This window comes from Triturus cristatus, chromosome 3_1 (assembly GCF_964204655.1).
Source record: "Triturus cristatus chromosome 3_1, aTriCri1.1, whole genome shotgun sequence".
Lineage (NCBI taxonomy): Eukaryota > Metazoa > Chordata > Amphibia > Caudata > Salamandridae > Triturus > Triturus cristatus.
In genome coordinates, this window is record NC_140583.1 from 246,327,943 (window position 1) to 246,355,772 (window position 27,830).

At 48.8% G+C, this 27,830-nt stretch overlaps 1 protein-coding gene across 2 annotated transcripts in view; it reads left to right on the forward strand.

Moving 5' to 3' along the window:
* CLK3 (CDC like kinase 3) overlaps positions 1 to 27,658 on the forward strand; it is a 272,328-nt gene extending 244,670 nt beyond the window's left edge. For both annotated transcript variants that reach the window (XM_085643786.1, XM_085643787.1), the window contains exon 13: positions 27,197 to 27,658. In XM_085643786.1, coding sequence (XP_085499912.1) covers positions 27,197 to 27,382 — 186 coding nt within the window. In that variant the 3' untranslated portion in view covers positions 27,383 to 27,658. The remainder of the gene's footprint in view (positions 1 to 27,196) is intronic.
* The last annotated feature ends 172 nt before the right edge of the window (positions 27,659 to 27,830 follow it).

Sequence of the window (27,830 nt, forward strand, 5' to 3'; positions counted from 1 at the left end):
GTAGGGCCTCCCATCTTCAAGATGGCGAGAGCCCGGAGATGTGCTTCACCTCGCCTCCCCCACCTGAGGGGTGGGGTGGGCAGGCTGGCACATCCCCTGTCCTTGTATGGGGTTTCCGGCCAAGCTTCCTGCCAGAGTGGGGGGTTGCAGTGGCCTGGGGAAACTCCAACTGGCGGCATGCCTTTGAAGCTTCCCTTTGCTCATCCTGGGGGAGGAGATTTCTCACCTCACCCAGGATGTGCATTGTTGCAGGCCCGGGAGAGCAGGGGCTCTCCCACCCAGGGGTCCAGCAACGTGTCTGCTGTGTGGCAGCCTGGGCAGCCTCAGAGCAGACGTGGATTGTAGGTTAGCTGTAAGGGGGCATCTCTAAGATGCCCTCTGGGGTGCTTAGTACATTAAATCCCACACTGGCATCAGTGTGGGTTTAATGTGCTGAGAAGTTTGATACCAAACTTCCCAGTCTTCAGTGTTGCCATTATGGTGCTGTGGAGTTCGTGTTTGACGAGCTCTCAGCACCATGTACTTGTAAAAGGCAGCACTGTACTTACAGTGCCCAGGAATGGACCTGGGTACTGTAGGGGCACAGGGCTCCTGCTCCTGTGCCCACACCATAGGCATAAGGCACCCAGCCAGAGGGGTGGCTGACATATGCCTTGGCAGTATAGGTAATGGGCATGGCACACAGAGATGTGTGCCATGTCGACTCTTTGTTTTGTCCTGCACCCAGACACTCAGCCTGCAAAGGCAGTGTGTGTGTGTAAGGGTACAGGGCCTCTAAGGGTGGCACAAGGAGTGCTGCAGCCCTTAGAGGCCTTCCCTGGTCACAAGGCCCTGGGTACCTAGGGTACCATTTACCAGGGGCTGACATGTGGCCAGGGTTTGCCAATTGGGAGTTTGTGTGTTTTAAGGAAGGAACATAGGCCCTGGGCACCTGATTGGCAGGAGCCCAGGGCACAACAAGGAAAAGTGCATCAGCTATTAGGCAAAAAAAGGGGGGGTTACTGCAACAGAAACCCACTTTCTCACACAAGCCCCCCCCAGCCCAAAGGCCAGGAGACTTCTGCCAAAGCTGGGAGAGTCTACCTAGTCTTTCAGGCGAGGAAGAGTTGGGGAAGTGGTTTGAAAGTTGCAGGGCCTACTCTGCCTTACATCCTTCTGCCTAGGTCAATCCCTTTGGGGAGCTGGCCTGTCTTATTAGTTTCAGGACCTAACTCCCAAGGCTCCTCTCCTTGTCTTTTACTGTCCTGGTCCCATCTTTCTATTTTGGGTTTAGAGGTGTATACCTCGGTAGTTTCTAACTTAGCCAGGGCTAGGCCCAGCTTACCCACAGAGGCTACCCACAGCTTGAGCAACCCCACCATGACCAATAAGGTCAGGGGGCCTGACTTGCTATTTGGCAGGGGGTTAGGCCACCATGCCAAGGATAGGGCTGCCATGAAGGCTAACACCCAGCAGAGGCTGCTGACAGCTGTCAGTGCCCAGTACCATACCTTTAGCTCCTGACTGGCAAGTGAGGGGGCTATTTTATAGTTCTCTTTGGGTCCTGGCTGTTGGTCTGTTTGAGGATAGGGGGTCCCTACTCTTGGTAGGGAACACCCCTCCTCTACCCCTTGTTCTGCCACCTGAGGAGCCACTAATTCAGGCTGGACAGTTGCCTGACTAGTCAGGTCTTGCTGTTGGCTAGGGGGGGCTTTACCAGTGCCATTGTGGGAGTTTTCCCTTACTGGGATAGCATCTCCCTGGCTCTCTGGAACTGTGGCTAACAGTTGCCCACCTTTCCTACCCTGTTTCTTCTCACTCTTTTGGGACTCAGCTGCACTGACTGCAGGTTGAGCCCCCACAGGTTCTTTGGGCGAGGCCTGGCATTGGGCCAGCACCTCTCTTTGGCTCAGTTCCACATCTAAGTGATCATTCCCCAAGAGACAATCAAGGGGGAGGTTTTTACTGACTATCACTTTCCTCCATCTAAGGGACCCAGCTGTGGCTAGGGGCACTATAGCCACAGGCCTAACAGTGACTCCCCCTGGGACAGTTCTTACCCTTCTTGTTTCTCCTGAGACATATTGGTGTGGGAATACCAACCTGTCATGTACCACAGTGTGACTGGCACAGGTATCTCTCAGGGCAGTGGCTGGGATTCCATTCACCAGTAGGTGGTGGAAGTGTCTACTTCCTTCTGGGATCTCCAGCTTGCTTCTTGGGCCCATTCCCCAGTTGAAAGCTAGGAGGACTTCCTCATCTGAGGACCCTCCCTCCCAAGCTACACTGGCAACCCCTGGGGCTACACTAGTCACCCCTGGAGCTGTACTGGGAACCTTATTTTTAGGACAGCTAGAGTCCTGGGTGTGGTGTCCAGCCTTCTGACAGTTGAAACACCATATTCTGTTGGGATCCCAATTCTTACCTTGGTACCCTGGTTTAGTTTGTGAGGTGTCTTTAGGCCCACCCTCCTGGTCAGGTTTTTGGGGGGCTACCTGGGACTCCTTTCTTTTATCCACAAGGGGTTCACTCTCTTTCTTCTGGGGAGGTTTTGGGACCCCTTGGTTCTGGTCCCTCCCAGTGAACGTCCTAGTCACCCTAGTCTTGACCCAGTGGTCTGCTCTTTTTCCCAATTCTTGGGGGGATTTTAGACCTAGGTCTACCAAATGCTGATGCAACTTTTCATTTGTGCAGTTACTCAAAATATGTTCCTTCATGAATAAATTGTACAATCCAGTAAAATCCTGCACACCATGTCCAGCTAACCAACCATCCAGTGTCTTCACTGAGAAATCTACAAAATCAATCCAGGACTGGGTCTGGGTTTTGTGAGCCCCCCTGAATCTAATTCTATACTCCTCAGTGGTGAATCCAAATCCCTCAATCAGAGCTTTCTTCATGAGGTCATAGGATCCTGCTTCTGGCCCAGAGAGAGTCAGAAGCCTGTCCCTGCAGTTACCAGAGAACAGTTCCCACAGGAGTGCCCCCCAGAGAGGTTTCTTTACTTTCCTGATATCACAAGCCCTCTCAAAGGCTGTGAACCATTTGGTGATATCATCACCTTCCTCAAATTTAGGGACAATCCCTTTGGGGATTTTAAGGTCAGAAGTTTCCTCCCTATCCTTGTTTTTATTATTGCTGCCACCGTTGATGGGTGCTAAACCCATCTCTCTCCTTTCCTTTTCTAGAGCCAGGAGCCTGGACTCTAGATCTATTCTTTTGGCCAGCCTCATAAGGCTGTCCTCTTCACTGGGGGGACCCCCAGTGTTGTCTCTGGGACCAGAGCCACCTGTGTGGTCTCTAGGTGCCCAGATGCTATGTCTTGAGTTGGAGGGTATGGGTGCCATCTCCTCCCTAGGGAATAGTATGGGGAGGTTGCTGTCCTCCTCCCCTGTTTCCCTTTCCTCATCTGACTGGCCATCACCATGTTCAGATGGGTGGTCTTTAGCATACTCAGCCAGGAGCTCCTGGAGCCCTTGTTTGGTTGGATGCTGACCCATTTGTAAATTTTTGAGTTTACATAAGGACCTCAATTCCTTGAAAGACAAGTGTAAGTAAGGTGTGAGGTCGAGCTCCTCCACCAGGTCCATGTTATTATTATCACTAATAGCTGGGTTTGTTTGAGACATTCTAACCTGACAGTTCTAACCCTCTACCCTGACTATAGTGACTTTTATTTTTCTAAAAATTCTAATGGGACTTAAGCAAGGCCCTAGCAAGACTTTTAGTAATTTTGGAAAAACCAATCAGAATTCTAAAGGCAATTTTTAAGAGTTCTGTCGTGTGATCAGATGGTAACCAAGTAGTCCAACAAATGCAAGTTTGTATCCCACCGCTGATCCACCAATGTGAGAAAGTGGCTCTGTATATACTGTTCCCTAATAGGTACAGGGTGTACAGAGTCCACAGTCCCCCAGAGGCTGATAGAGGTCAAAGTTAGGTATGACCTTACTCTCAAAAGTGGTAGCTTGGTCGAGCAGTAAGGCAGTACCAGAGGACAGTGTAAAGCATTTATTGTACACACTCAGTCAGCAAATGGTTTCACACACTCAATAACTGAACTCTAGGCCAATGATTTGTATATATAAAATATATGCTTGTTTTATTTTTAGAACCACAAAGGGGGTAAAAATATACTTTCTCAGAATGAGAGGTTGAATATAAATACTTTTGTCTTAGGCAATAAAATTTGTGTAAACAGTCACAGTTGGTTGCAATAAACAATCCTATTTCCTAAACATAACAATGCATTGAGCTCAATGGTAAATTCAGGTTATTTGTAATAAATTACTTTTCAGATTACTTTTGGAATTCCAGGTCTGGATCCTAGAACCAGCCTGGGGTCAGTATTCAGAATCAAGTGATGAAAGTCGACTTAATAACTGTAATGATTTTTAAATAATATTTAGCTATTTCAAAAGTTAGCACTTAGAAAATATTTCACAGAAAACATTCAATGGATCTCTATGGCAAGAAATTCAAATTGCAGGTAGAGTACTTTATCGTTACTTTAGTATTCCAGGACTGGGTGCCTAGACCCAGGACTGGGGCCCTTATCAAAAACAGGTAAGTAATTTCGTTTGCAGAAATGGTACGATTTTAAAAGAATATTTCAAATTTGCAAAAATAGACACTTAGAAGAAATTTCACAGAAAAGCAGACAATGGTTTCCTATGGGAGAAAAATGAGTTAGAGGTAAGTATAGTTGTGAGTACTTTTCAGGGTCAGGGCTGGGCACCAAGATCCAGCACTGGGAGCTCACCCAGGAACAGGTGAGTAAATTCGTTTTTGTCACTTGGCTGTTTTTTGGTGAATTTTTACAGTTTTGAAAAGTTCACACTTAGAAGATTTTTGAAGAAAAAGCCAGTCAATGTTACCCTATGAGGAAAATGAAGTTAGCGGTTTAAGGGTAAGTACTCGACTGGCAGAGTTGAAATTCCGGGCATAGACTCAGGGGTCCCCCAGTGTCAGGTAGGTACAGTTGGTTCACCCTCAGCGGTTTCAGGACGGCCGGGTGCAGAGTGAGTTAGGCCCAATGTTATCCTATGAGGGATAGGGGGGCCTTGGTTGGTGGCTGCTGTCTGGCAAGCCACGCGTCTGTGGGAGCTGGGCTCCTGGTCACTTACTCAGGGCAAGTGGGGAAGTAAGTTAGTGTAGAGAGTGCACTGCCAGGGCCACTCGGGCGGCTGGGTGCAGGGTGCTTTTGAGCCTTCGGGCGCTCAATGAAAGTCAATGGGAATGTTCCGGTTTGGAAAAAGGCTGCAGGCTCGGGGACGAGGATGTTTCCGGTGCCACCACCACTTCGAGGGGTAAGTTGGGTAGTTGTAGGTTAGGTGGGTACCCCGGGATTGGGCACAGGGGGCCGCAGGGCGCCGGGTGCAGGGGTGCCTTTTGACGTCGGGAATCTTACCCTCTGGTTGATCGCGGCTGGGGTGGCACTCGGTTCTGAGGCTGCAGGCTTCGTCCAGGATGTCGAGGGGGGTCCTTGGGTGCCGGACTCGGGGTCACAGTCGCCGTGGGGTCGTCCTCAGGGTCTTTGTCCACTCCGGCACTGGCCAGGCTTGGCTGGTGCAGAGTGTGTTGGGTCCGCGGTTCCGGGCTGCTGCCAGGAGTTAGGAATAGGTTTCTCGAGTAGAGCCTCTACTCATGGGAGTCCCAGGGAATCAGAGGTCAAAGGTAGCCAGGTCCTCCGGGGTTTTTGAGGTTGCTGGCCACAAGAGATGCCGCGCTGGAGCAGGAGCAGGTTCGAGGGTCGACAGGCCGGTAGGGCTGGGGCCAAAGCAGTTGGTGTCTTCCTCTTTTTAGCAGCTGCAGGGCAGGTCTTTTTTCTTCTTGCTCTTCTTGTAGGTTTCTATCTGGAATCTGCGGAAGGAAGGTTCAGGGGGCCCCTAAATACTAGATTTAGGGGCGTTACAGGTAGGTGAAGGCCAGGGACCAATGGGTCCTTGTCCTGGGGTGGGTACACCCCCTATCCTGCCTCTCTCCTGTGGGAGGAGGGCAGTAGCCTAATCCTGATAGGGTAGGGCCTCCCATCTTCAAGATGGCGAGAGCCCGGAGATGTGCTTCACCTCGCCTCCCCCACCTGAGGGGTGGGGTGGGCAGGCTGGCACATCCCCTGTCCTTGTATGGGGTTTCCGGCCAAGCTTCCTGCCAGAGTGGGGGGTTGCAGTGGCCTGGGGAAACTCCAACTGGCGGCATGCCTTTGAAGCTTCCCTTTGCTCATCCTGGGGGAGGAGATTTCTCACCTCACCCAGGATGTGCATTGTTGCAGGCCCGGGAGAGCAGGGGCTCTCCCACCCAGGGGTCCAGCAACGTGTCTGCTGTGTGGCAGCCTGGGCAGCCTCAGAGCAGACGTGGATTGTAGGTTAGCTGTAAGGGGGCATCTCTAAGATGCCCTCTGGGGTGCTTAGTACATTAAATCCCACACTGGCATCAGTGTGGGTTTAATGTGCTGAGAAGTTTGATACCAAACTTCCCAGTCTTCAGTGTTGCCATTATGGTGCTGTGGAGTTCGTGTTTGACGAGCTCTCAGCACCATGTACTTGTAAAAGGCAGCACTGTACTTACAGTGCCCAGGAATGGACCTGGGTACTGTAGGGGCACAGGGCTCCTGCTCCTGTGCCCACACCATAGGCATAAGGCACCCAGCCAGAGGGGTGGCTGACATATGCCTTGGCAGTATAGGTAATGGGCATGGCACGCAGAGATGTGTGCCATGTCGACTCTTTGTTTTGTCCTGCACCCAGACACTCAGCCTGCAAAGGCAGTGTGTGTGTGTAAGGGTACAGGGCCTCTAAGGGTGGCACAAGGAGTGCTGCAGCCCTTAGAGGCCTTCCCTGGTCACAAGGCCCTGGGTACCTAGGGTACCATTTACCAGGGGCTGACATGTGGCCAGGGTTTGCCAATTGGGAGTTTGTGTGTTTTAAGGAAGGAACATAGGCCCTGGGCACCTGATTGGCAGGAGCCCAGGGCACAACAAGGAAAAGTGCATCAGCTATTAGGCAAAAAAAGGGGGGGTTACTGCAACAGAAACCCACTTTCTCACACACATCCAGTTGATTTGCTGTTAGTAGGCTATGCCACCACTTGGTTCTCGAGTCTGCGCTTGCTGCGAAGCAATTTTCTAACCGCTCTAGCCCTTTACAAAACTATACTTTGAGATGGAAATAAAGTGCCCTTTGGTACCAACCAGTTAGCCCCCAATGTTTCGTTAGTGGCCTTAGGCAAGTCGAGTATGTCCTGATTCCTTCCATGCTCAGTCCCATCAGTACTTGAAGCTCTCAAGATGACGGCCGAAGGCACGCCGAGTGGGGTGAGTGGCTCGCTGCCTTGGCCTCTCGGTTCCCCATTCCTCCAGCTGCTGTCGTCTCAGCTGCTCTTGGCATCCGACAGCCATCTTTCTGCCCTGCCCTCCTGTCACTCGCAGCCCATTCACGAAGCTCCCTCTGTCCACTCTAAGGCCGCACCATGACTGTATCGCTTTTAACATCAAGACCATGCTATGTAAATATGTACTATTTCCCCTCCGTCTGTATATACCCCCTCACGGTGTCCTAAGCTGCACTGCTCAGCATAGCCACTTTTAACACTACCCCTCCCCTGAGCTCTCTCCCTTGGCAGCCGTCCTTGTAATCAGTGGAGGAAGAGGAATGTGGCGATGAGTCCAGCGGAGTGGGCTGTCTGAATCACCCTGAGGGACCCCCGCCGCCCCCCTTCCTCGCACACAAGTGTGAGAGACCCTGCCGGGCTGAAAGTAGGGAGAGAAGGGGGAGTACATGGAGAACGGAGAGCCTCCGAGCCAAGAAGACTAGGGAGGAAAGTTTGGCCGCAGAGGAGGCCACCGGAGGGGCCCGCAAGGCCACCAAAAGCAAACTATTCGAATTCCTAGTCAACGGTGTGGTGAGTAAACAAAGTTACTACGAGCTGAAGCCACTGTAAAGCGCATGTGTAACGGGGGATTTTTGTGTGGGGATAGGCTGTGCCGGATTGAGGTCATGGTGCCGTGTGACTGGTTAAACAAGATCTCAAATAGGCAGTCTGCCGATAAACGAGGAGATATAGAACTGGGAACGGCGCAGCTCGGCCCGGGAGGCGATATCAGGAGCAGCAGCCGTAGCATGTTTTATTCAATACAACCTAAAGCGAAACTGGAGTCTCCGAGTCGGACGTCCTTGCACAGTAAACAAGGAGGAAGCTGCGAGCTGCACGAACCTGATGCTGGACACCACCGCCTTTCTCCGAGGCACAGCAGAAATGCCTCGGAGAAACGCAGCGTCGTTTTCGGATTCGGGGGTGTGTTTTGCTGTTATCTCTGGAGGAGATAATGAGACTTTCTGCAAAAAACACGCCCCCCGATCCGAAAAGGACGGGGCCTGATCGGAGTGACGGGACCTCTTCTCCAATGGCTGGCCAGCATTGAAGAGGCCAGCCAATGGAGAACAGGGGAGAAGAGGGGCTCTCGACTTCCGGTTCTGCCTTCGGCAGACCGGATGGTCCCGAGACCTAAAAAACGGCAAAGAAAAGAACCGATTTTTTTTTTTTTTTTTTTTTTTTTTCTTTTTTTCTTTCACCCCCCCCCCCCCGAACTAGATAGAGATGATGGAAAAGGAGATGGTGAATCTGTTCTCATAACAATTCTGTTCTTGTGAACCTGTTAGTATGACTGATTACTCAACCAGTATCATTAGGAGTTTTTTTTGTTTTGCGAATGTCTGATGGAGGCACTCATTCAACCTTGACTACAGCCATCTGGCAGTGGAAATGTGTTATCGTTTGAAGTGCATTGGAGGCAGTAAAGAGAGACAAATATTTAGTCTTGGTGAAATGAGGAGAAAGAAAGACTTATTGTTCTTCAAACGTTGAGAGCTATTCCATGACATGAAGCCACAGACAAAGACCAAGCACAGTATCTGAATGGATCAAGGAGCGTTTCTTGGCCCTTGGGAGGATGAGAAATTGGGAAATGTATTTGTTCCAAAGTTGAGGGTTCTTGGAGTAAAAAAATAATTCTGTGCAATCTAGAGCAAGCACCTATAAACCACCCAAGACGGTACCGGGGTTAAGTTTCTGAGTGGTCTTCAACAAGTCTATAGGCTCATCATTATCATCCATCTCCAAAGAAGCAAAAAGTCTATTTCAACATTCACTCAAAAGATTTTCAGGTTGAGCAAGAGCTTTTGCATATACCAATACATTTTCACTCTGTATGTTTAAGACGGAGGCAAATTTACATTTGCTTTCTCCTTTTAATGTTTACTTTCTGGTCTTCGTTAAGGACTATGGAATTGTCAATAAAAGGTTGGTTATTGGCGAATTGGTCCAGTACACAGATCGAGCCTTTGACTTCAGCGGTTCCAGAGAATTAAAATTGAAGGTCAGGATCATCTAGTTAAGTGTGTCTACTCTTCAGCCGGAACTCCTTGGAAGCTCAAATGTTCGAGGCATGTGGGCTGCTGAATTCATATCTGTGCATAGATCGCCGCCTAGTGTTGGGTCCGGATGTTTGCACGTTGTTGTCCTGGAAGAGTCTTCGAAGTATCCTGGGATAGGTGACTCCTCCCCTGGACTACAGTGCGCATGGGCATCCTCTCCATCCTCAGATTGTTTTTTTCCGCCATTGGGTTCGGATGTGCTATCTTGACTCAAGTTAGGAAAAACTTTTTCCAGGCCAAAAGGCCTTTAGTTCGCGTCGGTACTGTTCTCGATCGGTATCGATAGTATCTTTGTTAGTTTAATAACTTCCAGAACCAACGTTTCGCATCTTACCCGACCGTCGATTCGACATAGACGATGGAATCGAGGACACCATTCAAGCGGTGTCCGGTATGCAATGCGAAATATCCCCACATCGACGTCCATCCGGTGTGCAACAAATGCCTTTCACCGGATCACGACGAATCTACATGCATGGCCTGTGCCCGATTTCGATCCAAGAAGACTCTACGGAATCGACGAGCGGCGAGACTCGAGGCGCAGCAAGCGGCACCGGCCCCGGCCGACATCTTCAACGAGACCGAAGATGTCGAAGAAGTGGAGAACCTACCCTCCAGTCCCGCTTCCGAACATGACTCCGGATCGGAAGACGTCGACGAAACACTCTTTCGTAGAGATGAAGACGACACCGAGGTAGGAGACTACAATGAGGCCTTAGGGGCCGAAGAGAGTAGCTCCGGTGACGAGCAAGGCCTACCCGTTCAGACCGAGGAAGGCCCAGTGCAACAGTCTATGGCTCCGGTCGAGGGATCGCCTTCGGGCCTTACCCAAGACCTATCCCGCAGTTCTTCGGCCCCGCCCTCGGGCCCGGCCTCGGACATTCAGCGGCAGCCATTAATGCCCAAACCGGCTGGTTTCCCTTCTTCGAAACCGAAACCAAAAGCTGTATTGGTTCAATTGAAAACGAAACCGAAAGTGGCGCTGGTCGGATCGAGGCCCTCCACACCTTCGACGCCAGCAAAACACGTCGGCACCGAGCGCACCAAACGAGACTTCGGTGCCGAACTTGAAGTGGCTGACGTCGGAGTCGGCGTACGGAAAAAGGCCTTCGGTGCCACCAAACCTGCTCAGCTCCCGGCACCGAGGCAATCGACTCCGACCCCAAAGGTCAAACTGCCTGCTGCGTCTCACACCGCTTCGACGGCAACACCAAAGCCACAGTCATCGAAGACGTCGACGGCCATTCCCGCCCCTCGACTCGATGACCCACCGGCGCCGAAAAAGTCCACGGCCGCCTCTACAGAACCGGTCGGCGCAAAAGAATCGAGGGCGCTCCAGATGCGACCCGTTGCCGCGCAAAGCACCAAGAAGAAAACGGTCCTCCAGGACACGTCGGGCTCCGAGCCAATAAAAGCTCCAGCAGCCTCTTCGGCACCAGCCAACATTACTTTTGGCCTGTCACCATCCACGGCCCCGAAACTGTTCCAAATCAGGACACGGGTCACCCAAACCACGATCACGCCTGCCGAACGCTCTGCGGAGACGTCTCCATCGCATCTCATCGACGCCGACACCGGCAGGATGATTATCCACAAAAGGAAAATAACTTCTGAGCCAGCTTTGGACTCCTTCCGGATCCCACTAAAAAGAAAGCTGCCTGTGGTTTCGGAACCAGTTCTTTACGAACCTTTCCACTCACCCTACCAGGATCCACAATCCTTCTCTCCCACACACTCCGACACGGATGCGTTAGAGGACTACATGGGTGACCAAGTCCCCTACCCCGGAGACATGGACCCTGACGGCCAACAGGACCCTGATCAAGCTTGGGATGACCCTGTGGACCCAGGTGCACCTATGGATGCACAGGACCCGCAACTCTATGGAGCAAAAACATCTCCCACAGAGGACACTGCAGCGTTCAACGCTCTAATTGAACGTGCTGCGGCCAATCATGGGGTGCAACTTCACTCTGACACCGTCGAGGACGACTTTCTTATGGATACTTTCGCAACCTCAGAAAGGAATATAAAGACTCTGCCCATGTTAAAGGGGGTCCTCAAACCAGCGAAGGACATCTTCAAGGAACCCACCAGGGCAAGAGTGATAAACCCCAGGATCGACAAAAAATACAGATCAGCGCCTGGGGACCCTACTTACATTAGAGGCCAATTACCTCTGGATTCCATTGTCGTTGCGAATGCTCGCAAGAGGGCACACTCGCAAACAACGGGTGACGCTCCTCCCCCGGACAAAGAGTCCAAGGTGTTAGAGACCTCTGGCAAACGGGTTGCCGCCCAGGCAGCTAACATATGGCGCATTGCCAATACTCAAGCGCTCCTCGCTCGATACGATAGAGCGCACTACGACACATTAGAGCAACTACTCCAACATCTCCCTGACCAATACAAAGAAGGTGCAGAGATCCTCATCAGGGAGGGACAGCTCCTCACAAACGCATCCATCAAGTGTGCGCTGGATGCCGCAGACACAGCTGCCAGGGACATAAACACTAGCGTCATGTTGCGACGACATGCCTGGTTGCGAATCTCCGGATTCAAACCTGAGGTGCAAAATAACATACTTAACCAGCCTGTCAACCCCGACTATTTATTCGGGCCGGAGGTTGACGCCACCCTAGAGAAAATAAAAAAGGACACGGACACTGCAAAGTCCATGGGGGCTCTCCAGACTCAGTCCTTTCGGAGCGGCTCCTTTCGTCGCCCCGGAAATAGAGGAGCAGGTAGAGGACAGGGGTCACAGCAAACATACAACAAGGGCAATACACAAACCACCTACGACAAAAACACCCGGGGTGGATATCGTGGCTCCAGCACCAAGGGCAGAGGACGCGGCTACGGCAACACCAGGTCCTCCCCCAAGAACAAGCAGTGACGCCCTCTCCCTTCCTCCCGACCACATAACACCTGTCGGGGGAAGGCTACAAAGGTTCCTGTCCACGTGGAACTCCATCACCACGGACAGGTGGGTCAAAGATATTGTCAAATACGGTTACTGTCTAGAACTAACCTCCACTCCACCCACAATACCTCCAAAAAACCGTCCTATGTCTTCAGAGCACTTAACGCTCTTACAGCAGGAGGTGCAAAGTATGCTTCTAAAAGGCGCAATAGAGGTCGTACCCGTCCACGAGCAAGGTACGGGGGTGTACTCCCTGTACTTTTTAATACCGAAAAAGGACGGGTCACTCAGACCTATATTAGACCTGAGACCCCTGAACCAATACATTCTTTCCGAGCATTTTCACATGCTCACTCTACAGCAAGTTCTCCCGCTGCTCAAGCAGGGAGACTTTCTGGCCACACTAGACCTCAAGGATGCGTATTTCCACATACCCATTCACCCCTCACACAAAAAATACCTCAGGTTCACTGCTCAAGGGCAGCACTACCAATTCAAAGTCCTTCCCTTCGGCGTGACAACAGCACCCAGGGTGTTCACAAAGTGCCTAGCTACTGTGGCGGCACATCTACGGAGGCAGCACGTACACGTCTACCCTTACCTGGACGACTGGCTCGTTCAAGCGAAGTCAGCCCAGCAATGTGCCAGCCACATGTCCCACACCATTCACCTCCTTCACAGTCTGGGGTTCTCACTAAATTACCCAAAATCCCATCTCCAGCCCGCACACGTACAACAGTACCTAGGTGCGACTATAGACACTCTGGCGGCCACAGCTCAGCCAAATTTAGTGAGAATCAACAGCATGCAAATGCTGATTTCCAAGTTCAAACCACAACACTCCCTTCCCGCGCGAGTGTTCATGCAGTTGATAGGCATGATGGCCTCCTGCATCTTCATAGTCCCACATGCGAGACTACATATGCGCCAGCTTCAGGAGTGCTTAGCACGTCAGTGGAATCAGGCTCAAGGACAGTTGAAAGACCTAGTGTTGGTGAGCGGTCGGGCATACAACTCTCTGCATTGGTGGAATCCACAAAACCTTTGCAAGGGCCGACCGTTCCAAGAGCCTGTCCCACAGATAATACTGACGGCGGACGCGTCTCTCCAGGGATGGGGAGCTCATGTACTCCATTACACAGTGCAGGGACTATGGACACAACAACAAAAGAAGATGCACATCAACCTTCTAGAGCTGATGGAAATCTTCCTCGCTATGAAAGCATTCAAAGTACACTTGTGCAACAAAGTCGTGTTGATCCGGACGGACAACATGACTGCCATGTACTACATACAGAAGCAGGGAGGAACACACTCTCCACAGTTGTCTCATCTGGCTCAGAGCATGTGGAAGTGGGCCATTCAGAGGAACATGTTCCTCATGGCAGAACACCTCCCCGGCAAGGACAACCAGATGGCGGATCTGCTCAGCAGACACAGACACCAGATGCACGAGTGGGAGTTACACCCATCAGTACTCCAACCGTTCTTCCAGCAGTGGGGTCATCCAGAGATAGACCTATTTGCGACAAGCGAAAACGCAAAATGCCAAAGCTTTGCCGCCAGGTTCCCACATCCGCAGTCGAAGGGCAATGCGATATGGATGAACTGGTCCGGCAGATTTGCGTACGCTTTTCCCCCAGCACCACTGATACCGCTGGTGGCACGCAAACTCAGACAACACTCTCTGACACTAGTCCTAGTTGCTCCAACGTGGGCACGCCAGCCGTGGTACACCACCTTTCTCGAACTCTCCGTGGTGCCGCATCAAAGGCTGCGGGTCAAACCCGAGCATTTGACGCAGAACCATGGAGAGATTCAGCACCCAGATCCGCAACAGCTGAACCTGGCAATCTGGCTCCTGAAGTCCTAGAGTTTGGCTACCTAAACCTACCACCTGACTGTATGGACATCATTAAGGAGGCCAGGAGACCCACTACCAGAGCTTGCTATGCAGCCAAATGGAAGAGGTTCGTCATTTATTGCAATAATAATGACATTAACCCGCTAGACGCATCCATCCAAAACATTATTTGTTACCTCTTACACCTATACCGATGCAATCTGGCGTACACCTCTATACGTGTCCATTTGACCGCAATATCAGCCTATCTACAAACCAGGCAGCACCTCTCTCTATTCAGAGTGCCTGCCATCAAAGCATTCTTGGAAGGACTCAAACGAGTCATTCCACCTAGCCACCCACCAGCCCCAATGTGGAACCTCAACTTGGTCCTCACACGCCTGATGGGTCCACCCTTTGAACCTCTACACTCATGCGAGATTCAATTCCTTACCTGGAAAGTAGCTTTCCTAGTAGCGATAACTTCTTTACGAAGAGTTAGTGAACTCCAGGCACTAACCGTCCAAGAGCCATTTATACAGGTTCACGCCAACAGGGTCGTACTACGTACCAACCCCAAATTCATGCCCAAGGTGGTATCGCAGTTCCACATGAATCAAACTATTGAACTGCCTGTTTTCTTTCAAAACCCACAAACTGTCGCAGATAGGGCACTCCATACACTAGATGTAAAAAGGGCCCTCATGTATTATATCGACAGGACCAAACCCTTTAGCAAAACAAATCAACTTTTCGTTGCCTTTGCCCCACACCACAAAGGTAACGCTATCTCCAAAGCAGGTATAGCCAGATGGATCGTTAAATGTATTCAAATTTGCTATCAAAAGGCTAAACGCACTTTAACGATTCCCCCACGAGCCCACTCAACACGTAACTTAGGGGCCTCCATGGCTTTCCTAGGAAACATTCCTTTGCATGACATATGTAGAGCAGCCACCTGGTCCACTACACATACATTTACCAAACACTATTGTATAGATGTGCAATCAAAACAGCAGGCAGCTGTAGGACAGGCTGTTCTCAAAACTCTTTTTCAGACCGCTGCAGCTGGCACTGGTAGCCGCCGCTAATAAGAGGGCACTGCTATATATTCTATGCACAGATATGAATTCAGCAGCCCACATGCCTCGAACTGAATATGCTACTTACCAGTATGCATCTGTTCTTGGCATGTAGGGCTGCTGACATTCATATCGCCCTCCCTCCTCCCCGGCGCCTGTAGCAGCTGCAGCTCTCAGAATTACTGTAAGCATGGTCATCACTTTCTGTATCTACTCCATCACTGCCACAATGGCGAAAAACAATCTGAGGATGGAGAGGATGCCCATGCGCACTGTAGTCCAGGGGAGGAGTCACCTATCCCAGGATACTTCGAAGACTCTTCCAGGACAACAACGTGCAAACATCCGGACCCAACACTAGGCGGCGATCTATGCACAGATATGAATGTCAACATGCCAAGAACAGATGCATACTGGTAAGTAGCATATTCAATTTTTCATTCGAGGTAGCTCATCCTTATTTATGGGTCCAACCACATCCTAAGATGATTAGCTGATGAATGCACTGTCTCTAACTTAATGTCTGAACAACCATTTCATTGTTTGCAGTACTCCAATCTAGGATTTTCAGCCAGACAAGGCTATTGTTTTGCTAATGTTTTACAGCTAGATTCAACATTGACAATCTTATTGCAGACACTTAAGTTTATAGGTGCGGTGATGCGACTTCTTCATGTATCAAGCATTTCCACATCCAGAGCAGATTGCATCTTCGAAGTGTATAGGATGAAATGTTTTCCAACCAACCTAGGGCTTTTTAATGTGATGGTTCCCGAGGTGTTTGTCCTAAAGGCTACAATCATTCATGTAGTTTCCCTGGCTCACCTTTGGATGAGTTTCTTCACATTGGATGACCCTGTTTGACCCTCCTTATTATACAAATGCTGGCCTTTTCCTGGACATACTGGCTAGGGGCATTGATACTTTTCCAGAGGTGAACATCTACCTCTCTTGGCCTTCAGTAGAAGTCTGTTCGCTCCACTGTATGAAAAGCAGTAGAGGCCTTTAAATTGTCGTTGCCCACCACTGAGGCAAAGTCTGACATCATAGTCTTGCATCCATTCACTGCATTGAGTGGCATTTTCTCAGCCACGGTTTTTGTTATAGCACAAGTCTGTGTAGAGTCTGGTCGTTCATGCTTCTTCCACTAAACAGAACTGTAATCCATTTCCAGTAGCGCCTCCAGACCAAAAGTCTTAAGCTGCTTGATTATTGTCTGGAAAGTCTTCTCCTCTGATAGCCTACCTCTTTGCACTGCAAATGCCAGGTGCCGCCTTGACAACTACATCCACGCTTTGAGAGCTGGCAAAGATGATTGTCATGAGATGTCTTAACCATATAGAAAAGATGTTTGCACATATATTCAGTGATCGACTACACACCTCTAAACAAATGTTGGTTTGATTTGGATTCTTTTGACACAATGCCGTGAAAACCGACCACCGCCGTTACCCTATACTGCCATGCTGGGATGTGTTCCACAGGCTTCTCAGAAGATATCCAAGCCAACCTCGTGGACATGCCCTTTGACGGTAAATGGCTCTTCAGAGACAAAGCCAACTCCTCCTTCGATGGATAAAAAAAGTCATGCAGCAAACCACTTGCTGGGCCTGGCTTCTTCTGCAAAGCAGTTCTACCAACTACAAAGAATGCTCAGGGCATCTCCAGGGCACAGAAACCTATAGTTAACAATCTTGATCTGATCACAACAGCCCAACAGATCTAATAATTCTTTTGGGCAGATGTGGATCTGAGGTATGCCAGCATTTGCATCCTCAGCAGCAGCGACTCCAATCACCACCATCTTCCACTTAGTCTACTGCTTCAAAACCTTTGACCCCTTCTCTCTACACCTCTAGCTTCAACTGTGTGCGTGGTTGGACAGGGAGGGTGGTTCTAGCATTTTTCAACCAGTTGGGAGACAGTCACAACTGTTTGCTTGGTGTTGCAGATCATCAGCGAGGGCTAAGCCCTGCACTTCCTAACTTTTGTTCAGAACTGCCCTAGTTTTGAGCTCGGAGGTGGACGCTTTATGACCTCCTGAACAAAAGATCAATAGAAGTGGTGCTCTTAGAGGAAAGATGGACATGATTTTACTCCCTTTATTTTTTGATCCCAAAGAAGGACTGAGTCCTGAGGCGTATCCTGGACTTTCACGTCTCTAATGTATTCATTCTGAATGAGAAGTCCAAAAAGCTGTCATCGAGCCAGGTTCTTTGGCCCTGAATTGAGGAGAACTTGCTGGTGTTCATGGACCTCCAGGTCGCATGCATGTGGCAATTCTTCTGACTCATAAGCGCTTACATGAGGGTCACTGTGGGATCTCAGCACTATAACTTAGCATTTCTACGATTTGGTATGACAACAGTACTACAAGTGTTCATCCAGATGCTGTCAGTGGTGACAGCCTCACTAACGAGGTCTGGAGTTTACTTTTTATGGCCCTCTGATGTCATTGAAAGACAGGGTCCCTACCATGGTGTTGGGAACATTATCAGCACTCCATGACCCTTCTGCACGTTTCAGGCTTTACTATTAATGCCCAGAATTCTCAACATGTCCGTACTCCAATTTAACTGCATAGAAGCATATCTATACACGTGTATGAAGGCTTTTCCGCATCAAAGGGTTGCAGGTGTTCAGGATATGATTCTAATTTTCCCGATCAGACATTATTCCTAGTTATTCAAGTCCTATGTGTGTTAGGCATGATGGCCTTTTGCAGTCTGCTGGGGCAGCACACTAGATTGCAAATATGTACAATTCAGTTATGTTTGGCTCGCACATCATGGCAAATGGGAAACATCAAGGCAAAGTGCTTGCGGTCCACGTCAGAGCTACTCTGCATTGTCAGTCAAAACTAGACGCTGACGCCAGCCAGTGCCTTATATGCCCCACTGTCATTGCATTCTAGCCAGACAAAACCACGGCTGAAGCTCTATGGTGCCACCTAGCGGCTCTAGAGAGCAATTGTTGGGGGTAGGTGGGGCTGGGGTGGGGTGATGGAACATTTCTGGATCAGTCCGATTCCTGGAAGATATTAATTAGTTGAGTAATCTGCAGAATTTATAATATCCACCAGATAGATTATCGAAAGAAGTATTTTTTCTTAGAGGGATGTTTTTTTTCTCTGCTAATTCTTTTACCTTTTTTTTGGGATGAGGTATGGGAATTCGGCTATGAAGAATGCAAATTAAATTTAGACTCAAAATTTGCAAAGGATACAGAACTCCGTTTGTTAGCATTGAGTTTGCTAGCTTGTCTACACTTCAATCCTAGTCCAGGTTTGTGGCGTGTGCTGTTTATCAAAGCCAAAACCAGTAATACAGTTTGAAAAACCGTATTAGGCACATCTCAGAAATCAAGCTTTGATATTGCACAACTTCAAAGTCTACCCTGAAAGAGGGATTCCTATGGTAAGTATCCGTTGTAGGCCTGCAAGATCATGCAACAGATAATCTCTAAATTTATTATTCTAATAGATTTCAACTCCTGTAGAGCAGGAACCCATTTCTCAGGCACTCTAGTCTCAGGACTTGCCATAATGTGCATCACTGGCGTCAACGGCTGGATCTCGCTGTTCCACCTAAACTAATTTGCTGATCAACATATAGGGTGTCTCGTTATGCCAATTCTGTTTTTTTCAACGCTTCCAACTAAGGCAAGATCTTAAAATGTTGGACCATTTTCAACAATCTTTTTTTGTATTTTGTGTTTTTTAGCAAATCTTTGTGGTGTTCATCATCATGTGTTCCCTCGAAGTCATCGTTTTTCAAGCACTGCAAGAGACAGATGTCAGTTACTGAACCTCAACTGTTCTCTTTTGGTAGAGCCACAATCCTTCCTCTTCAATCTTATGTCAAAGTTGATGTTGGCTTCCTTGATGGAGAGGGTCTAATTTTCCTTCATGGATCGAGGATAAGGTCAAGAACTAGATCTCCATCGGGGAAGCCTCATAAGAGAGACCAGAAGAAAGTAGTAGGTGAAGGGAAGATGAGCATTTTTTATCCTCCTCTTCAGAACCAGTTCCTGTCTTGCAGCCAATTCATTTTCTTGGGTTGGGGCGTTTTCTGACCAAGCCTTCACTGAAGAGGATCTCATGACTCTTCCCTCTGGGTGCATGTAGGAAAGACAGGATGAACAGAAAGGGTGGGGGAGTAGCATTGCTGATAGATAGATAGACAGTACGAATGCTCCATTATTCCCACTAATGAAATCCACGGGGTAGAAGCATTGGGTTTTTGCCTTTCTTTTTCGCCGGCTCAATCTTGTGCCGGTCTGCTGATATATCGACCTCCAGGCCCCTTGGGATCTTTTAGCGAAGAGCTAGACACTATAATATCAACTCTGAGCATTCAATTTAAACATTTTATCCTATTGGGCGATTTTAACATACATTTTGATACTTTGGACGCCACTGACACTATCCATATATTTGATATCACTGCACCTTTGTGCCTTCTACCCTACGTGAAATCGCCGACCCACGATAAAGGCCACACGTTGGATCAGATATTCTCCACCTCTCCCATCTCTGTTGCGCCCCCTCTTCCCGTCTTATGGTCGGACCATTCGCTACTAACTTTTAAGATTCAGTCCCTGTTCGCGGTGACTGGTAGGCCTGTCGGCTGTCAGTCCCGCCTGTCACGTCCCTTTCATCTAGTCACACCTGATATGATTGAGCAATATAGGCTATCTCACCCCTGTTCTCTCACTGGGGACTTAGAACTGGACCTCTCTCGCTTTCAAACATGGCTAGCACAGTGTTTGGGGGACTTAGCCCCGCCTAAGCGTTCCCTTAAGAAATCCTCACGTGCCTCTGGCCCCTGGTTCACGCACGCTCTCAATACCAGTAGAAGGCTCTGTAAGAAGGCCGAGAGAGCTTGGCGTGCCAACTATTTAGATTCACTAAAGGAGGCCTATAGGTCCTGTATTAAGGCCTATCATAAAGAAATTTATGCAGCCAAAAAAACGTACTTCACCCAAAGGATTGAAGAAGCTGCGAACACTAGCAAGGAAATCTTTGCTATTGTTAAAGAATTCACCTCCCCCGCTGCCAGCTCCCTCAAATGTTCCTTTTCGGAGACGTGGGTTTCTCAATTAGCCAGCTTCTTCTCCGATAAAATCAGGAGTATTCAGGCTACTTTTACCTCTCTCGACCTGGGAGGACTGTCCTGGCCCAATACCTCGTCTGAGGTGCCTAAGCAGGGTCAACCCAGCCTGACGAGTTTCCCTCCTCTCCAACCCCATGACTCTCTGGAAATACTCTTAAAAATAAGGTCGGGCTCTCCGTCGGACCCCTGCCCTGCTAAGCTGTTGGCTAAAGTGGCCCATGTGCTAAACCCGATGGTGAACCCCATCATAAATCGTTCCTTAGAAACAGGGACAGTTCCGTCCATCTGGAAGCAAGCGATGGTCGTTCCACTGCTGAAGAAGCCGTCCTTGGACCACACTACTCATGCCAACTATCGACCTATCTCCTTGCTCCCAGCCCTGGCAAAAGTTGCGGAAAAGCACGTGCAGTCTGTCCTCTCGCTCTTCGTTGAGTCCCATGGTTTTCTGCACCACACTCAGTCCGGTTTCCGTACCAACATGAGCACGGAGACGGCCCTGTTGGAGGTGACTGAGGCCATTAAGGAAGTTTTGGACTCTGGGGGGAAGGCAATGCTGATTTTGCTTGATCTCTCGGCGGCATTTGACACCGTCCCTCACGGCCGCCTTCTAGCGCGCCTTGAGGAGATCGGTATTGGTGGAACGGTACTCAACTGGTTCTCGTCTTTTCTGGCCAACCGCCAACAAACAGTCTGGGCACCCCCATACTCCGCGGTAGTGCCACCCATGGAGGGGGGTGTCCCTCAGGGATCAATCCTGAGTCCAACTCTTTTTAATATCTATATCTCCCCTCTGGCGGCACTTGCGGAGTCTTTCGGTGCCCAGATTGTCTCATATGCTGATGATACTCAGCTCTTTTTTTCATGCAAGAAAGATATGGACTTCGATGGTGCTCTCATCAAAGGCTGCCTGGAGGCAGTTTTTAATTGGCTTCAAGTGAATCAACTCAAATGCAACTCGGATAAATCCGAGGTTCTCTTTTTTGGCTGTCCCCCTGATACGTGTTGGAAATCCTGGTGGCCGCTGGACATGTCCCCCCCTCTAATGCAACACTGGTGGCAAAAAATCTTGGGGTTAAGCTGGACACCTCTCTCTCTCTGAAACCACAAATTATGAGTCTGGTTGGCCAGTGTATTGGGGTTTTGAAATCACTTAGAAAATTTCTTCCCCTTCTCCCCATTGCCCACAGGAAAACGACAGTGCAGGCCCTAATAGGATCCAGGCTTGATTATGCCAATGTCCTTTATTTGGGCCTCCCAAAGTCTCTCCTCTCACGCCTGCAGATTGTGCAAAATTCGGCCGCTCGGGCGATCTTTGGTCTTGGTCATCGTGCACATGCGTCTGGCCTGCTGCAAACCCTTCATTGGCTTCCTATCCAGAGGCGCATTGAGTTTAAAACGCTCACCCTTGCTTTTAAAACCCTTCATGGCATGGGCCCTAGCTATCTCAGAAAGAGGTTTATCCTCTATAGACCAGCCAGAGCTTTGCGCTCAGCGTCTCTATCTCTCACCACGGTCCCAGCAATCAGGCGCGCCCGTATTGATGGACGCTCCTTCAAGTACCTTGCGCCCCGGTCTTGGAATGCCCTCCCACTCTCTTTAAGGAAGAGTGAGAGCTTGCTGTCCTTCAGAAAAAAGCTCAAAACTTGGCTTTTTAGCCAATAAGCCCCCTTCCCCCTGTTTAGAGTTCTGTGGCTTCGGGTCTGATAGCGCCGGGACACTCTGCTTGAGTAGCTGAGCGCTTAACAAAACCCCGTTTAACATAACATAACATAACGTATGTGACCTTCTGGAGGCCACATTGTTGGCTTCTTCATTCCAGCCAGAGGTTGTGGTGCCAATGACTTTGGTCTCCTCTCTGGTGTGGATATCGGATAGCAAAAGTCCTCCATCATATCAGAGCTGAAGTCAGTGACTCCATAGGTTTTAGTTATTCCTTCTTTGTCCAACTCTGTGGCTTTGTTTCTATTCTTCCATTAGTTCACAAAGTATTGGTCATTCCACAAAATATGGGACTTATCAGATCAAATTTTGACATGTTGTAGTTTCCAAAGCAGTCACTAGCCAGTACTTATGATTCTAAAGGGGAGGTGTGTTTTGCCGTCATTGGACACTATTCCTTGCTTATTGGCTAATTTCCAGAATGCAACTGGATTAGATACCAACCCAGAGGCTAATCTCTTTGAACCAGAGGGCCCATCCTTGATTGAGCAAGCCGACTTTGCTACTGTTAAAAAATGTGGAGGGAACTTTGGTATTATTTAGTAGTCTAAACAGTAGAGGAAGGCTTTACTTATCACAGAAATTCTGACAGAGAAACCGTCTCAGATGAAATTTTCCTGGTCAGCCTGCATGGAGGCAGTGGCACATCATGGACTTTTCAGTCTTATAACAAGCGTAGATTCCTACTACTGCTTTTTGTGGTCGGATGTCCAGGCACAATTGGTTGCTATGTTCTTCGATGCTTGGTGGCTGTTAAGAGAGAAGGTTGTTGCTTTATTTGGAAGATTCAAGCGTAGTCCAGCCGTGGAAAAGCAGGAATCTTCATCTAAAAAACGAATTCCACAGGCAGTAGAGAAGATTTAGGAACTATAGTCCACTGTCTGCAGTTTTTTCAATCCACTAAATTATCAAGGGTCTGATGGAGGCTTGCAAGGATAGTCTTCAACTTTGACCGATGCCTCTTTCCAGTTGCAAAACCCCACTTTTTCGTCTCATGGGATTTGTTCAAGTGACCCCGATTGGAGTGCAAGCAGCTGTGTTGCTTCAGAGATGGCAAAAGAAACAATTGATTGACGGAATGCTGGACAATGCAAACATTCACCCCCAGTCACAAGGATCTGAGTTAAATCCATCATTCTTTCGCTCACCACCCCACCCCAGTTTGGACCTAGCCATATGCAAATCAGTCTTGACCCTGTTCCTTGCTGGAACAGTCCAGCCCGAACTGCCAAGCCAGGTTCTCTCTGGATCAGAAACAATCATCCTGGGACCGGTTTCAGGCCATCACCCTTAATCATCCAGGCTAGCTTGAATCCAGTGAATGAATGAATGAACTCAGATTTTTAAAGCGCACGTAGCTGCCCTGAGGCGTCCAAGCGCTAAGCATACCAACTGAGGTTAGGGTTAAGAGGAGGCAGATTCAGCTCCACAGTTATGTAGTGAACAGGAGCGTTTTCAGCTGTTTGCGGAAGGAGAGAATATCCGGATTAGATCTAAGATGCTGGGGCAGAGCGTTCCACCTCTTAGCTACATTGTAAGAGAAGGAGCGGCCTCCAGACCTTGATTTCTTTATTGGCGGCACGGCACAATGGCTAGATTCGCAGTGGTGGAGCGCAACTGTCTTGTCGGGAGATAGGGTGTGATGAGAGGGAGATTGATTGCCGGGCCTAGAGACCAGAAAGTCTGGTGAGCAATGCAGAGTGATTTAAAGTTTACTCTTTCCTTTATAGGGAGCCAGTGCAGTGTCCTCAGTCCGGGTTTTGCTGATGATCTGCGGGGGATTTGTAAGAGAGTTCTGGCTGCGCAGTTCTGTATTAGTTGCAGTTTGCGCAAGGTGAAGTCAGGAGCTCCAAGATACAAGGCATTTCCGTAGTCCAGCCGCGATTGGATCAGGCCCAGAACCACGATTTTCCTTGCTTCAAAGGGGAGAAGAGGCAAGATCTTCCTGATAACTCTCAGGATGCCGAAGCAAGTGGCAGATAGTTTTGTTGCCTGTTGATCGAAAGACAGGGATCTGTCAAGCCAGACACCCAGGCTCTTAATGGCGTCTTTGGGAGCAGGGGCAGGACCTAAGCTGGGAGGCCAGAGAGTGTCTATGGTGGATGGTACGGTATGACCCAGGAGCATGAGCTCAGTCTTGTCTCCATTGAGTTTGAGACAAGACTTGGTCATCCAGCTCTTGACCATCTCCATACAGCCGGCGAGATCTACATTAGCTGAGGGTCCGCCTGCCTGTGCCAGGGAGATCACCAGCTGGGTATCGTCCGCGTAGGTAACGATCTTAATACCATATGGGCGGACGATCTCAGCCAGTGGCCTCATGTAGACGTTAAATAACGTCGGGCTTAACGATGATCCCTGCCGGACTCCACACCTCAGAGGCTTGCTAGAGGAGGTGACATTACCTTCATATACCTGGAAAGATCTGTCACTCAGGAAGGACCTGAACCACTCCAGAGCTTTGTCATATATTCCGATGTCCTGGAGGCGCTGCAGGAGGATACCGTGGTTCACGGTATCAAACGCCGCGCTCAGATCGAGGAGGATGATTGCCACAGATCCTCCCCGATCTAAGATTCTCCTGGACTCCTCTGTGACTGCCAGCAGTGCCGTCTCAGTCCCATGCTTGGGGCGAAAACCAGTCTGGGAGGGATCGAGCAGATGGTGTTGCTCGAGAAAGGTTGTTAATATGCTGTTTGTGTTTCTCCAGGATTTTGGCTGCCCAAGGCAACAAGGAGATCGGGCGGAGGTTGTTAAGGTTCTTGGTGTCAAGGTTAGGTTTTTTGACCAGAGCCCTTACCATGGCCTGCTTCCACTTTACTGGTACTGTGCAGGTAGAGATCGAGGTATTAAGTACTCTAAGCAGTATGGGAAGAATGGTTTGAATGGCAGAGACTAGGACATGTGGGGGTGCTGGATCTCTGGGGGAGCCTGACTTCACTTGGTGCATGAGGGAGGTAAGGAGACCCACCTGTAACTGGGGGAATTCCGCCAGCACCGGAGGGTGGTTGGATGTATGTTCTTGAGGGGGACATGGGGCTGCTTTAGTCAGAGCGGTCTGTTCTGTAGATGGAAAGGAAGAGTAGATAAGATTGATTTTCTGGGAAAAAAAATTGGCCACATCTTCGCAACGGAGCTGCGGATTCTCAGTTATAGGAGGGGGTGTGGGAAGGGTGGTGAGGCTTTTTACTATTTTATAGATCTCTTTCGAGCTGGAACTGGCCTCTGCGATCTGGTTTGAATAGTATAGAGATTGCGCACCAGTGGTGTAGTGAACACGGGACCGACATCTGGGGATACCCTTCCCACTAAGGGCGACATATGCAAAAGAAACAATTGATGGACGGAATGCTGGACAAATCAAACATTCACCCCCAGTCACAAGGATCTGAGTTAAATCCATAATTATTTTGCTCACCGCACCACCCCAGTTTGGACCCAGCCATATGCAAATGAGTCTTGACCCTGTTCCTTGCAGGAACAGTCCTGCCCGAACTGCCAAGCCAGGTCCTCCCCGGACACAAACAAGCATCCTGGGACCGGTTTCAGGCCATCACCCTTCATCCGCCAGGCTAGCTTGAATCAGAGATGGCAGCAGATCACTTGGGACATGCAGTTATTTTAAGAAAGTAGCACATGGGTACCCGTCTGCTATTTTGGGGAGGCTAACTTCCCCCCCCCCCCCCTACCATTTTCTACCTCCCCATCACAAACATCTTAATGGAGGTGGCAGCTTTGTTGTAAAATGGCACCTCACAAACTGTTCCTTATCCGACAAGGAAGGGGCTTTACTCCCATTATTTTATGATCCGAAGAAAGGAGGGGGCTTGCATGCAATTCTGGGTCTGCGTTTTTTGAATAAGTTCATTTGTAAAGAAAAACTGACAGAGCTGACTCTGCTTCAGATGCTTCTGGCTTTGCAAACTGGATTGGTTAGTGTCCCTGAATTTCCAGGATGCTTATTTCCAAGTTCATATTGTCCAGTCACAAAGGAGGTACCCGAAGTTTATTGTGGGTGGTAATGCTGTCCAGGGAATGTCATCATTTCGAAAGGATAATAGTGTGTCTTTTAAAGGGTCTGTGATAGTCGTGTTAGGAAGCAGACTATTTCGTAGATCTTTTTGCATGTGGAGCTATTACGAGCTGGCTGGAAAACCTTCTGATTCTAGGCTCATTCCATGAGGGGCATGTCTGTGATCTCTGCCGTGTTCTGATTCAATCTTTTTACAATGCTGTTACCTGGTCCTTCCTTTCTTAGAACATTTGTTGTTTGATGATGGGGAATAGTACTCTGTCTGTTTGGAACATCAGCTGTGTAGTTCATTTTGGTCTAGGTTTGTTACTCTCCCATATACCCTACATGAGCTTCTTGGTACTGTTTCATTTTTATGTAGTCTCTACTTCCTTATGGTTGGATGTGTTGAAAATAGATAAAACTTGCTTCACCGTCACATTAACGCCTTATATGGTAGCTAGTATATTTTCTCTGCCTCTGATGACGCTGTCCAGTGACACTTATGATGGCAAGTATTGTGCAAAATTCCCGAATCAAAACTGGCTTCTTGGACGGACATTCAGTTGAATAATTTGCTGGATCGATTATATTCATCAAACGTAATAAAAATTAATGATACCAAGGGTAAATAATCTTCGCATGAAAGTGCTTATTTTTATATTTCTCAATGTTATGGAGGTGTAGGTTGTAAAGGCTTGGTTACCGATATTGCAAGATACATTGTGATTTTGGTAGCCGTGCACCGTATCCGTGCACCGTATCACTAAGGTGCCAGCAATACAGGCCAACCAAGCTATCAAATAGTTATCAACCAACTAATTGTGCTAACCAGTTAGTATATTGACAAAAGGGGGATTGATGAATAAAGCAACTTACTGCAGTTTAAAAAAATGACAAATCCTGGTTTGTATAAAAAGAAGAAACATCCATACGAATGTTCTTCAGTTCCGATTGTCTGAAAGAGTAATTCAAAAAACGTACTCTTAGAAATGAATGCATACTGAGGCCATTGTGTCAGTAAAGCTAGAACAATGTAACTTTGATAAATGTTATTGCTAACCTGCTCATATACATCTTGTACTTCTTCTAGACTTACATGCTTCAGGATTCAGTGGACCACATGCAGCTGTTTGACCTACTAAAGAGGATGCTGGCATATGAACCTTCGATGAGGATCACGCTCCAGGAGGCCCTGAATCACCCGTTCTTCAGTGGCCTGACCCAAGAAGAGCGCACCTTGTGCAGCCGAACCTCCAATCGTGACCTAAGCAGATGACAGCTTCCTTCAAAAGGGTCGACCCTCTTACACTATGGTGTCAAGGGGTGTCATTTTTTATATGCTGTTGTACATACTCTGGGACTTTTCGCATTACCTTGAAGAAAGATAAAAGGAACTGATAAATATAACTAGCCACCTTTTTCTCTGATGTCAAGAAACGACAACACTGGAGCAGAGTGAGATGTGGCAAGAATGCACAACTCCAAGGGCACGTCGTCTCTAGAGATATTTATGTTGTAAAAATTGAAATAAAGGTGTTTTTTCTTATAGTTTGATAATTGGCTTGATTGATTCCCTTTCTAGTGTTTTTCATGGCACCTTTCTATAGCCGTTGAACACTGTTAGTATGCTTTAGCTTGGGTAGAGCTATGGACAACGTTTAATAGAATTGTCCCGTTACTGGGCTCTTTCTTTCTTTATGATTTATATCCATAGACGCCTGCTG